The 13,872-nt window shown below is 42.1% G+C and overlaps 1 protein-coding gene across 2 annotated transcripts in view; it reads right to left on the reverse strand.

Moving 5' to 3' along the window:
- CACNA1H (calcium voltage-gated channel subunit alpha1 H) overlaps positions 1-13,872 on the reverse strand; it is a 170,473-nt gene that overhangs the window by 31,065 nt on the left and 125,536 nt on the right. Inside the window, exons 25-28 of one of the 2 annotated variants that reach the window (XM_007499288.3) lie at positions 10,124-10,233; positions 9,174-9,307; positions 8,210-8,280; positions 1,145-1,223 (exon numbers count right to left, since the gene is read on the reverse strand). In XM_007499288.3, the coding sequence (XP_007499350.2) occupies positions 1,145-1,223; positions 8,210-8,280; positions 9,174-9,307; positions 10,124-10,233 (394 nt within the window). Of the gene's footprint in view, positions 1-1,144; positions 1,224-8,205; positions 8,281-9,173; positions 9,308-10,123; positions 10,234-13,872 lie in introns of both variants that reach the window. The other variant, XM_056805700.1, reaches the window with a different exon arrangement.

Below are 13,872 nucleotides of genomic sequence, written 5' to 3' on the forward strand. Positions count from 1 at the left end.
GGATGGGGCTGGAGGACACAGGGAGGAAAGCTAGCTTCTGCCCAAGCCCAGGCTTGCTCTCTGATGCTTAAGTACTAATTGAAAGGTGGGATTCCCTGTGGAAATATGTAAGGTGTTTGCACATATACATATGTGAGTATATGTTCATTTTTATGGGTATTTGCACATGTATGCTCCTCATAGTTAAAACATACATGTACATGCAAGTAAACATCGTGCTTATTCATGCCAATCTGTATGAACCTGAGTTCCCTGTATGTATATTGACAATGAAATAGGATGGGGAGGTAAAAAGAGCAGAGGATTAGAAATCAAATCCCATCTATGTTCCTTATAACCCATATGACATTAGAGACACAAAGGGCAGATTGTTGAGACTTAGAAAGACCTTGGCCAGCCTCAGTTTCCTTATTTGTAAAATGGGGATAATACTTAGAATTATAGAATTATAGAGTTAGAAAGGCACAAAAGGTCTTCTAATTCCCCAATGCAGTCTTTTTCTATTAGACCACATTTTTAGAGGGCCACTTGTAATTGATATATGGATCTGAATTCATTTTTTGGTGTTGGGGTTTCACAGGATTGATTGTGGGGATCAAGAGAGAGAACACTTGTAAAATGATAAAATGCTATATAAATGCTATCTGGGCTTCGGTTCCCTCATTTGTGAAATGAGAGTGTGGGATCACTACATGATCTCTACTATCTTGTATGTTCTAAGATCTTATCCAGTTACAATGGGAACACCAGATGACATCAGTTGTCTTGGGAAACCCAACTCTCTTCCATTGTGATTCTGGGAAGGATCCTTCCTCTTTTGGGGCTTCAGTTTCCTCATGAGTAAAATAAAGGAGATTAAATCATACTATCACAGGCACGCCAATTTAGCGTTATGGATCTTTAATGATTTTTAAGCTCTAAAACCTCTGTGTGTGTCTCAGGATGGGTTCATCCATGAGGTGCTGGAGAGAGTTGGTGTGAGAAGGCAAGAAGCTCAGAGTCAAGGACCAAGACTTCTGTTCATTCCATCTACTGAACCCAAACGTCCTCATTCACCCATGGAAACAAAAGAAAATGTGGTGGCGGGGGCTCTGAGCTCTGGGGAAATGGGATCCAACCCCAGAGGGAAGGGGTTGTTACTTACCCAGCTTTCCAAACAACTCCACTCCCAGGGCAGCATAGATAAAAAACAGGAGCATGAAAAGCAGGCCAAGGTTCCCTACCTACATGAGAAGAAAGTAGAACAGGGGTCAGGCAGGCTGGCATCATGCCCAGGAGTTCCCCATGCGCAGCCTCGACATACGCCACACCACACTTCCTGGGTGCTCCCCAGGTCTGCAGCATCGGGAGGGCAGGATTCATTCACTCACAGACTGGCCATATCCCACATGCTGTCCACTTTCCTACCCCTTGTCCCATATCAGAGACCAGGACCCGCAGTGCTGGGGTAGCCTGGGGGAAGGCCTGGGCCTCCTTAGTCCGCAGGCTTGCCACATCCTACATGACATGCATATTCCAGAGCTGGGACCTGCAGCGTTGGATGTTCTGGCATCCCCCATGGCCATCAGCCATGCACAGGCTTGTCATATACCAAGCTCATTTCCTGAGCCCCTTCGTGCCTCTACTCTCTCCTCATTAGTTATCCTATTTTCATTTATGTTTACCTGTTTTATCTCTTGGAGGGTCAGACTGATTTTTGTCTTTGTTTCAGAGCCTAAGATAGTCACTTGCATGGTAGAGCCCCTGAGTAACGTGTTAAATTGAAGTGAATCATGGGCATTGGTGGCTCAGTGGATGGAGAGCCAAACCTGGAGACAGGAGGTCCTGCATTCAAATCTGGCCTCAGATACTTCCTAGCTGGGTGGCACTGGACAGGTCACTTAACCCCTCATTGCCTAGCCCTTACTATGCTTCTACCTTAGAACCAATACACAGTATTGAATCTAAGTTGGAAGGTAAAGATTAAAAAAAAAATTGAAGTGAATCCATGGGTATATTTCCTTCTCTATCTTATAACATTCAGAAAGGACCAGGTTGGCAAACCTATGGCATAAATGCCGGAGGGGGCTACTTCCTCCCCCTCTCCACATGCACCTGAGGTCAATTGTCCCATGATGCACCCCTATGCCCAGCAGTCCAATGGGAGCATTTCCTCCCTCCCCTGTCTGGGGTAAGATGGGGCGCTCACATGCCTGTGAGGGTGGCAGTTTGGGTGTTCAGGCTCTAAAAGGTTTGCCATCACTGGCTTAGGATCTAGATATCTTGCATCAATGCCTTTGCAAAAAGGCTTCCTTTGCTTTCCAAAGTGTAAAACAGGGCTGCTTCTAATTGCTGTGGCCACTTAGATGTGATCTATAGTACTGAGTAGACCTGGATTTCCTTTCACTATCATATGAGTTGCTTTGTCCCCTTGGAGATCAGAATAGACATCTGAGAAATTAACCCTTGTATCCCTTTTTGTCTGTGTGTACCATTAGACTTCTATGTTGTGAATAAACTCTGCAGTTAGATATAAGGGGTGCAGAGCTGAAATTATGCTCCTGGAAATCTAGAACTGCCCTTAGCTGGACTTTGAGGAAAGGAAGCAGTAATCTTGGTTATTCTCTGGGCTTTCTTTAATCCAACTTATTCCTACTTAAGTTTTCTCTTTTTAATACTTTTCGTCAGTTCCCCATTTCCCCAATGTCCCCCATGGCCAGAGAGATGCTTTTCCGTGGCTTATCTCCAATGGCCATGGCTGAGTTATGGGGCTAAGAAGTGGGGGAGGATATTAGACTGAGTTGTTAGAAATGATTGGAAGCTCCAAGGACATCCAGGGGTCATTTGCTGGATTGGGGTCATCCCTGGGGGATAATGTAGGGAGCAGTGATTGTAGCTCAGGGACATTATACCATTCTTCCTCTTTTAGCTTTGTTTCCTTAATGTTTGGCAGGGAAATTGTTAATCATATGTAGATGTGGTTAAGGTTAGCCCTAACTTTCTTTGCATCATATACCCCTTTGGCAACTAGGTGGAGCCTGTGAACCCCTAAGAATAATGTTCTGTTTTGCTTTCCTCTTAAATTCTTTTTTTTTTTTAATGATTAAAAAAAAAAAAACCCTTACCTTCCATCTTGGAATCAATACTGTATATTGGCTCCAAGGCAGAAGAGTGGTAAGGGCTAGGCAATGGGGGTTAAGTGACTTGCCCAGGTTCACACAGCTGGGGAGTGTCTGAGTCCAGATTTGAACCCAGGACCTCCCGTCTCTAAGCCTGGCTCTCAGTCCACTGAGCTACCCAATGTAAAAAATAGACTCGAATACAGGACTACAATCCCCACAAGCCTTTGCTCCACTTCCCCAGAATGCCTTGTAATCTCACTTGGGCCGAGATCAAGAAGGTATTTAAGCTGATTCAAAGGTTTTTGAAGTCTGTCTCTCTGGGGTTTTTTTGGACTTCCGTTTTGGAGCAGGCGCTACTCTTGCGTGATGTGAGGTTATTTTGTCTAGGCCTCTGGCCTAGGCACATGTTTCTTACTTGTATATTCTTTAATCTTTAACCTTTAATAAACCTCTAAAAAATATAATACTTCTTGCAGAGAGAAACTAATTTCTACCTGCCTCAGTCTCCCCATCTCCCCTAAATTTTAACTGTTACACCAACTGCCCCTTTCCTCTTAAATTCTTAAATAGACAAAATAATCAATTTTAGTGAGAAGCTGGTGAAAACAAAGATGTAGTTCTTTTTCTCTCTCTATTCCCAGAAACCCTCAAATCTGTCCATTGAGAAACCTTGGCTTAAGGCTCTTTTAAAGCAGTTGGTAGACCTAGCTCTTTCTTCAGTGACTACTCTGCTTCACCCCACCTCCTAATCTCAGTCTAGTGTGAATAGATGTGCAGGGAGCCTACATGAACATTGGACCATGGGCCATCACTCTCATGAATCTTTTCCTGAGCATGGTTCTGTGGCTATCAAAAGTTCATGCATAACCAAGTTGGGCACTGGAGAGTAAAATCCTATTTTGGGCAAGTCATAAATCCCATGGCTTGAGAGTTTGGAAGGATATCAGAGGCATCTCATCCAATCCACAGCTAAGCAAGAATATTCTACCACAAGATCATGAGGATTTAGGGTTAGAAGGAACACAAAAAGTCAAGAAATCCCAGTCCTTCCTTCTCTTTTTTTGGCCTAAATCTATGATTTTGTCAGTGTGAATGACTGACGATGTAGAAACACTTTTTACCAAACATATTTTTAATTCTTCTCGAAGTTGATTCCCTGTTGTCTCTAAAATGACCTTTTGTTTTTCCCATTGAAAGTCCTTTACAATATGGCTCCAGCCTACTTTTCCAGGCTCCTTATGTATTACACTTTTTCACAAATGTACATTCCATTCTGGAAGTCCTACTGGCTGTTTCTTGTATACAATATACCATCTTCCAGCCTCCACGCATTTGCACAAGCTATCCCCTCATGCCTTAAATCCACTCCCTCCTCACTGCTACTTTGAAAGTCTAACGGACTTCAAAGTTCAGCTTAAGTCTCTCATTCTAGCCACTGTCTGGGCTTGCTTATCATACTTGCCCCCTCATGGTGGAGTCTTATTTGATCATCTCTTTTCCCAGGTCTGTATTCTCCTAATGTCCCCACTATGGCTGATCAGATGTTTATGTCCAACAGCCAATGCTGGGCTCTGGGGCCAAGAAGGACTAAGTAATCAGAAGTTAAGAGGGAACTCTGGGGTATATGGGACAATAACAAAGGAGAAGGGGAGATCATTTATCTAAAGAGAGATGCTCAGACCCTCAATACTCTTCTTTTTATTATCTTTGAAGCTAGGCCAGTCTGATTAAGCCACTGTTGCATAGAAACACCAAGTAGATTTGAGCACAAAGTTTCAGTTTCCATCCCTTATTCCCAGGGCTGCTCACTCTTCAGCAACACCAGTGACACGGGGTTCAGGACTTTTATTTCGTACCTTCTCCTCAAAAGCAGACAGTGCTGGAGTTAAAAATTTGGGCACTAGGACAGGGGAAATGCTCTGCTCCAGACTTTCAATGGATTCCTATTCCTTAGAGCAGGAGTACCCTTTTCTTTTGTCTTAGTGACTAAGATAGAAGGACAAAGGGCTAGGCAAATGGGACTAGTGACTTTTCCAGGCTGCACAGGTAAGAATTGCCTGAAGTCACATTTGAACCCAATTCCAGTCCTGGCACTCTATTCATTGTGCTCTCAAGCTGCCCCTCCCTTTGGGTTTTCAATAAAACTTTTGGAAACCTTTATTCAATCTGAAAGGAAATGTGTTTAACTCTCTATAATTCAAAAGAAACAACTGAAAAATCAATTTTTCTTTCCTTTTCATGCTAAAAGTTTTGTAACTAAACTGACCTGAAATAAATTTGGAGCTCCTAAAATATTGTAATAGGACAGCATATATTTTTCAGATACTTCTAAACTACTTTGACAAGCTTTTTGCACTCCTGGGATCATACTCTAGATTGAGGACCACTGGCCTAGAGGATGAAGGCTAAATATTCTTCATTCTGACATTCAAGGCCCTAATCTGGCTCTAATCTCTCTTCTTAACCTTAACTCACAGACTCACCCACTGATACTCTATTGCTCCACTGAACCTGGTCTCTTCCCTGTCTACTGAATTCCTTAGATTTGTTTTTATGCCCTCCCTCCCTCCTTCCCTCCTTCCCTCCCTCCCTTCCCCCTATTCCTCCCTCCCTTCCTTCCTTCCTTCCTTCCTTCCTTCCTTCCTTCCTTCCTTCCTTCCTTCCTTCCTTCCTTCCCTCCCTCCCTCCCTTCCCCCATTCCTTCCTTCCTTCCTTCCTTCCTTCCTTCCTTCCTTCCTTCCTTCCTTCCTTCCCTCCCTCCCTCCCTTCCCCCATTCCTTCCTTCCTTCCTTCCTTCCTTCCTTCCTTCCTTCCTTCCTTCCTTCCTTCCTTCCTTCCTTCCTTCCTTCCCTCCCTTCCCCCTATTCATCCCTTCCTTCCTCCCTCCCTCCCTCCCTCCCTCCCTCCCACCCTTCCTTCCTTCCTTCCTTCCTTCCTTCCTTCCTTCCTTCCTTCCTTCCTTCCTTCCTTCCTTCCTTCCTTCCTTCCTTCCTTCCTTCCTTCCTTCCTTCCTTCCTTCCTTCCTTCCTTCCTTCCTTCCTTCCTTCTGTCTTAGGACTGATACTAAGTATTGGTTCCAAGGCAGAAGAGAAACAGGGGCTATGAAACTGGGATTAAATGACTTGCCCAGGGTCACACAGTTAGGAAGTGTCTGAGGTCACATTTGAACCCAAATCCTCCTGACTCCAGGCTTGGCTTCTATCTACAGAGCCACCTAGCTGCTCCTCATATTGGAATGGGTTGCCATTTTCTTCTTCAGCTCATTTTGGAAATGAGGAAATTGAGGAAAATAGAGTTAAGGGACTTGCCCAGATAGCTAATTAGTGTTTGAGGCTAGATTGGAACTCAGATTATTTTGACTCCAAGCCCAGTACTCTATCATCTGCACTACCTAGTTGCCTTGAGCTTCCAGCCTCTAAGGGGATGCACCATGTAAATAGATATGTATACACATATCTTTGAAGATGGGGAACACATTAACAACTCCTCCTCCATTTTCTCCCACTCCATACCACCTAACTCCTCACCAAGGGCAGGACCCTGGGTCTATTCCTGTCTCCTTCACAGAGGAGCTGAACACAAGACTGGTATTCTGGTATGAAGGGTTGAGAAACATTCCAAATGGTACTTTCTCTCTCTCTCTCTCTCTCTCTCTCTCTCTCTCTCTCTCTTTCTTTTTTAATCTTACCCTTACCTTCTGCCTTAGAATCAATACTATGTATTGGTTCTAAGACAGAGGAGTGGTAAGGACCAAGCAATGGGGGTTAAGTGACTTGCCCAGGGTCATACAGCTGGGGAGTGTCTGAGGCCAAATTTGAACCCAGGACCTCCCATCTCTGGGCCTGACTCTCAATCCACTGAGCCACCCAGCTGCCCCCTAAGTGCTATCCTTCTCAAAGGCATCTGCATTCTCACAGGGAGGCTGGGAGACCCACAGGGAGGGCCCTTAAATGCAAGAGTTCTTAATCATTTTTTTTATCTTCCACCTCTGAGGCAGTTTAGTGAAACCTATTGTTTTTTTCCTCAAAATCACATTTTAAAATGTAAAATAGAATACATAAGATTACAAAGGAAACTATATTGAAATAAAGATGTAGTACTTCTCCTATATAAGTTCATGAATCATCAAGGGGTCTATAGACATGAGGTTAAGAACCTCTGTTCTAGGGGCATCTGGGTGGCTCAGTACCCTGGCAGAGACGGTTAGGGAAACACTTTAGGGACAGGATAACCCTCACCTCATACAATATAAATGGCCACTTCCTCTGCCTATGTCCTAGGAGAATAAATCAAAACAATGAAATATGGTTAACCTAGAGAAGGCTTGGGGGCATTGTGATCGATATAATCAAATATTTAGAGAGCTAGCATATTGTTCTGCTTGACCTAGAAGGACAGCATTCATACCAATGGGGGGACATTAAAGGGAGCCATATTTGGCTCAGCATGAGGATACACAGAGAGCTATACAAAAGAGGAATTGGCTGTTTGGAGTGTGGCAAGTCTCCCATCATTGGTAGTCAACAAGCTAAGCCTCAATTACCATTTGTTAATGATGTTTCTTTAGATGGGAGGTTGGACCAAAAGGCCTCTGAAGATTCTTCTAGCTCTAAGATCATGACTATTCTCATAGAGAGTAAGTATCCATTGACTAAGAGGTAAATGCTAGTGATAGATTCCCATATTCTTCAGTATCTCAGCCCCAGTAATATCACAAGCTTTTATGATTTTAAAAAGAGATCTGGCAGCCAGGAAGGTGCTTCCCAGAATCTTCTAAAAAACCAGTTTCATTTGTTCTGGCCCATGACAGTTGTTGAATGGGATTTATGGGGTAGGGAGTGGTAGACAATTGGACATTTTGTTCTTAATATTCCACAGAAAGAATTTCTGAAGAATCCTTAGGCCCCCATCCTGTGGAGGCTAATAGCTCTCCCTCTATCAGAGAGAAGAGACCATGAAGGTCCTTGACTTTCCTATCCCCCATCTCCACCCCCTCAATCCCTTCACAGGTTTTCTCTGTCAAACCCACAGTTCCAAGTTATAGCCAGGACCCTTGGCCTGGAGAAAGACATATGATCAGTACATAGAGACAGAGTCCTAGGACCTACCTGGGGCAGTGCTTGAACCACCGTGTCCAGTAGGGCCCTCATCCCAGTGGCCATTTTTAGTAGCTTCAGTACTAGGAGGGAAACCAGAGTTGTAACACAGATTACAGAGTAGGAAGTTGGCCACCCTAGGGAAATTGGGGCCAGGTCAAGGTCTGAAGGAAGGGCAGGCTGGAGAAGGGACGCATGATGGTGGGATGGGAAGAATGTTGAGGGAGGTCAGGATCCATGGTTGCTAATTCACCATGTGCATTATTTAAGTTCTTTAGGCCTCAGTTTCTTAATTGGGATCATGGAGATGATAAGACTGACTTCTTAATTGATAGAGTAGTTGGCAGTGGGATGAAAAAACAAGAAACTGTGACCTAAATCAAAGAGCCTTGTCCTAGGCACCCAGAGTCCTAGGTATTAATCTCAGCTCTAATATTGATTTGCTTCATGTACTGTGTCATTTGCTTGACCTCAGTTTCCCATTCATAAAAAGGAAAAATTGGTTATCTAGAATAATAATTGTCATAATTCTTCACATTGGTAACCTCCATGAAGGTAGGGACTGTGGCTTATCTAAAACTTGTATCTTCTGCAGCAGCTAGCGCCCAGGTACTTTATGATTGTTGAATGAATCCAAACATTCTCTCATTTGATCCTAATGATATTCTCCATTTTACAAAGAGGAAACTGGGATCCAGAGATGGGAAGTGATCCAAGGTTATCCACTGAATACATAGAATAGTAATCTAGGACAATAATTTAGATTTCCTAGCCTCCTATTCAGGGAGTCTACTGAATCATTCTGCCTTTGCTAGCCCAGAATGAGCTTGTTAAGAGAACTCTTCTCTCTTCCACCAAACTGAGCATGGCACCCTTATCCCAAGCTTTCCTCGCTCCCACCTCCCAGTAGATGCCAGCTCCATTGTAGCAGGTCATTTGGTGGCAGACAACATTCTGTGCCCCAAGTATATCCTACCTCGAGCAATGCGGAGCACACGCATGATTCGGATGATGGTGGGGTTAATGGGCAAAGCTGCATTCATCTCGATTTCCTCCAAGGTGATGCCCATGATGGAAAGAAGCACTATGGCCAGGTCGAGCTGATTCCACCTGAGCATAAGGGTAGCTGGGGTTCACGGAATTCCCATAACCTTTCCTTCCTCTCCCTCTCCATCTATCTTTCTCCTTTTCTCTAGGGAAATCGGGCTGTAGGAACCCTTAACCATTGGTATGGGCAATTTTCTGACTTCATTTCACATCTCCCAAATTCTTTTGGAAATATGGAGATAAGCTCAAAGTTTTAGAGCTAAAAAGACCTTCGTTGTAGAGAAGGGGAAACTGAGACACAGTGAGGAAAAATGACTTTACCATGGTCACACAGGGACTGATGGTAGAGATGGGACTAGAAATCTAGTTCAGACTCTCAGGCCAGGGCTCTTGCCACTGTAACACAGAAGAGAATTCTGATCCTACTAGAGCAACCAAACACCTTTCCATGAAGTTATTGGCTCTCATAATTTTTTATCACATCATTTTCTGTCCAAGGGCCCACTGCCTAGATGATAGAGTCCATGCCTCTCACCTTTTATACTTTAGTTAACCTGGCTTCCTCACTCTTTCATCACCTTCTCTCCCTTCCTCTATTTCCTTTCTCCTTCTCTCCCCAAACCCCTACAAATAGGTACCCATTCAGTCTTGTTTCCACTTTTGAGTTTTCCTTCAGGCTCTTACTCTACTTGGAAGGCCTTTCCCTTGTCTTTCACCCTATCAAAATCCTACCTTTAAGGAAGAGACCAGCTCTAATTCCATCTCCTCCAGGAAGCTATCTCTGACCTAAACTGTCCCCCATCTTGGGCAATTATCTTGTCTCTTTCTTTTTCAATCTGGGCTCCCTTTACCCCCATTCTCTTTCTCCTTACCACATACCTGTCCTTGAAGAATCGACGGAATCCAAAGGCCACCAGTTTCAACATCGCCTCAAAGACGAAGACAATGGTGAAGACATAGTTGCAGTACTTCAGGGCTTCATCTAGGGACTGAAAAGAAGCTCACAGGTTAGTTTAATTCCCTTGACAAAATGAGACACCATAGATGCTTAGTGATCATCTCAGGCTTCTTTTGGCATTCATTTATCAGGGCTACAGAGGGGATTCTTGCTCACTGGAGGGTTGGATGAGATCATTCTTTTTGACTCATTTTAGGGATCTGAGACACTAATTCTTTGATCTAATCCAATTCATTTTATTGAAGAGGAAACTCACTCCTAAATAAATGATTTGTCCCAAGTTCCATAGTAAGTGAGGGAGAGGGAGAGCAGGGACTATGTCCTAATATACTCTGATACACCATACATGGTTTTTACAAGGATATAAGACTCCATAGCTTTCTCTTCCTATGGCCAGATGTCATTACAATTACAAAGTGGGGCTTCTCTTTTTATTGATAAATTTTTGTTTTCACAAACAGATAAACATAAAAAACCCACACAAAAAAGCAATGCAACAGAAGAATGTTTCTTCAAAACTAGGAATGAATTCAGTAGAGGTGGAGGGGAATAGATTTGACGACTTTGGAGTTCCCTTCCAGCTCTAGATTCATGATTCTTTGGTGCTTTATAACTTCACACAAGTAGACATATACTTAGCTTACTTACTGTGTGGTAAAAGTGCAGAAAAGGCTATGAGACAAAATTAACGAGATAGTACCAAGTAACCTATCACATTTAACCTGAAGTTTCTCTCTTTGTAATAATGTCCTTTGCATTTAAATGGTTGCAGTCAATGTGTATATTATTCTTCTGACTCTTCCTTCTTCCTTTTGCATCATTTCCTACAAATCTTCTCACGCATCCTTGAATCCTTCTTATTTCCTTCTTATTTTTCATACTCATGAGGTGATATCCATTCAGATTCCATTTTGTTCAATCACTTCCTCATCTTCAGCACAGAGTTTCCAACCTTTGTTACCACACAGAATGCTACAATAAATGTTGTTTGTATTGATGGGTCTTTAATTCCTGTTTATAGCTATCTTGAGGTATACACCTAGTAGTTACATTGTTATGTCATGTAATAGGAATAATTTTGATATTGTTATTCTATAATTCTTTGTTGGTTTCCATAAAAGTAGGAATAATTTATGGTTCTACCAACAGTGAATTAACATTCCTTTCCCCCCCCCACAACCTCGCTATTACTGAAAATTTTCATTTCTTAGTATCTTTGCCAATTTGCCAAGTATAAAGCAATAATTCAGAGTTGTTTTAATTTGAATTTCTTCATGCATATTAATAATTTTGAATCATTTCTCAGATGGTAATTGATTATGTTTCTTCTTTTGAAAATTGCTTATTTATGGCTACTTATATATTAGGGGATGGCTCTTAATCTTATAGATTTGTGTAAACTCCCTGTAGATTATAGATGTCAGGTTTAGTCTGTTGGATAGCTTATTTTTGCCTCACTTTCATTTCCCAGGATATCTTTTTATTTCTAAGCAGACACCCAATTGATAAAAAGACTGGAAAAGTGAGAAACAGAGTTCAGCAAAACCAACTACCACATCAGCCAAGTTGGATGTTCTATGCTGGGTTCTAGATTCATGTTCCTCCAACTTCTGCAAAGAAAGAAGAGAGGTATATTCTTTTTTCTTTGTGGCCTAGCTTAGTCATCAGATTTTCCACCATTCAACTTTGATTTCCATTTACACCGTCGTAGTCATGTATATTGTTTTCCTGGTTGCTTTACTTTGTATCAGTTCATTTTTTGGTATTTATTATACTCAACATTTCTTACAGCATGGTAAGATTTCATCCATTCTTGTGCCACAATTTGTTTACTCATATTCCCAATTGATGGATGTCTACTTTGATTCCAGTTCTTTATATTAAAAAATGTGTAGGTGTGAGACTTTTAGCATATATGTTTATTAAAAAGATTTCCCCCATCCCATATCTTTTCTTCTGGTTGCAATGCTTTAATTTGTGAAATTTTTATCTTGATTGTTTTTATATCATCAAAAACATGTATAAATGAATCATCAAATCATTTATTAAACACTACATGCCAGGCTCTGAACTATGTGCTAAGCATACAAAGAAAGGCAAGAGCAGTGCCTGTCTTTAAGGATTTCACATGGGAAGGACATGTAAATGGATAAGTACATGTGAGATACATGCAGAGTAGATGGAAGGTAATCTTAAAAGGGAATTATTTTGTCATTTACAATTTCCTCTCCCTTTGGCTAATCGAGAACTTTTCAGTTTCTCATTTGTAAAATATGGCTAATAATAGTATCTGCCTTGCTGGGTTGCTGGTGGAATCAACTGATTATCTGTAGAAAGTGCTTAGCACAGTGCCCGGAATGTAGTTGGCATTATATAAATGCTTAGACCCTTCCTGTTGCCCTAGACTGCTCCAAAGCTCCAGGTGGGATACTGAAAGCTTTCAGTGTTCCCAGAGGTAGGTTGTCTGCTCATTGCCCTCTTCATCTGAGTTCTACAAGTTTCTGGCCTGTCAGCTTGCCCCTAGTTGGAAGTTTCAATAGACTGCTGTTGGACTCAGCCACTATTAGCCCACTGGGAGGCTCTATAGGTTCAGAAAAATTGAACTGATTTTCTTCCCTTTTGGTCTCAGATGGGGAGCTCTGCACCTGGGATCATAGCCAAAAAGCTACCATTCACTTCTTGAACTTATTCCTTGTTCAGCACACAGCTAGAACCAAAGCTCATGACTGCTCCTCTCTGCCCTGGATCTGTGACTTGGAAGTGGCTAGTGGATGACAGTGGCTGCCAGATGACACCCATTCCTGTACCCAGTGCTTTTTTGGGGGAATCCCCCTGGTATCTCTTTCTGTCCCAATGCTTCCTGCTCTGGTGCCCAGTCTTATCCCTCTCTCACAGCACCACACATAGTCCTCTGAGATCCATTCCCCACTGCCTATCCATCTCCTTAAGCTGCCTTGGCAGTAAAAATTACTATGATTTTCTTGATCAGAATTGGTCTGGTACCCTTCCTCTCTCCTTTCCTCCCTTTCTCCCTTTCTCCTACCCTTCCTTCTCTTATTTTCAGATCTGGATTATCTCCCTTCCCCCTCTTCATACCCCGATTCATAGAAAAGTCAAGAAAAAAAAATAAACCCATTACAAACACGTATAGATAAGGAGTGCCAGTCAAGCCTCATTTTAATGTTTCCTTTCATTCTGCCACCTTAATTCCACCCTGGACTTCACTCTAGGCAGAGAATCATCCATTCACTGAAATCTTTAGTACCAAGAACTGTATAAGAGTAAGTCTGGGTCCAAAGAAAGAATCTATGCTCATGTCTTCCCATCTGAATCATGCCTATGAAGGAACTTGAGTCCTTAGCCATTCACAAATGTGTTAGAAATTGTTTTAGATTATCATCTATTTCTGAATAGATTAAAACTTTTACTGTTGTTCATTGCCTAGATTTTTTAGCATGGTGAACATTCAGAGTTAATTTGAATTAACTTATGAAGTTTCTAATGTTTGATTTGAGGACAGATATCTGAGTCAAGAGAGAAAAATTAGCATTTTAAGTTCTCAATATTTGAACCTACATCTAAGAGGAACAATGGAATAGATACCTATGAATTATGTCTGATTTTGTACAAACAGTTTTTTTAACAAAGTTCCCTTTTTATTATTGAAAGT

This window comes from Monodelphis domestica, chromosome 7 (assembly GCF_027887165.1).
Source record: "Monodelphis domestica isolate mMonDom1 chromosome 7, mMonDom1.pri, whole genome shotgun sequence".
NCBI lineage: Eukaryota > Metazoa > Chordata > Mammalia > Didelphimorphia > Didelphidae > Monodelphis > Monodelphis domestica.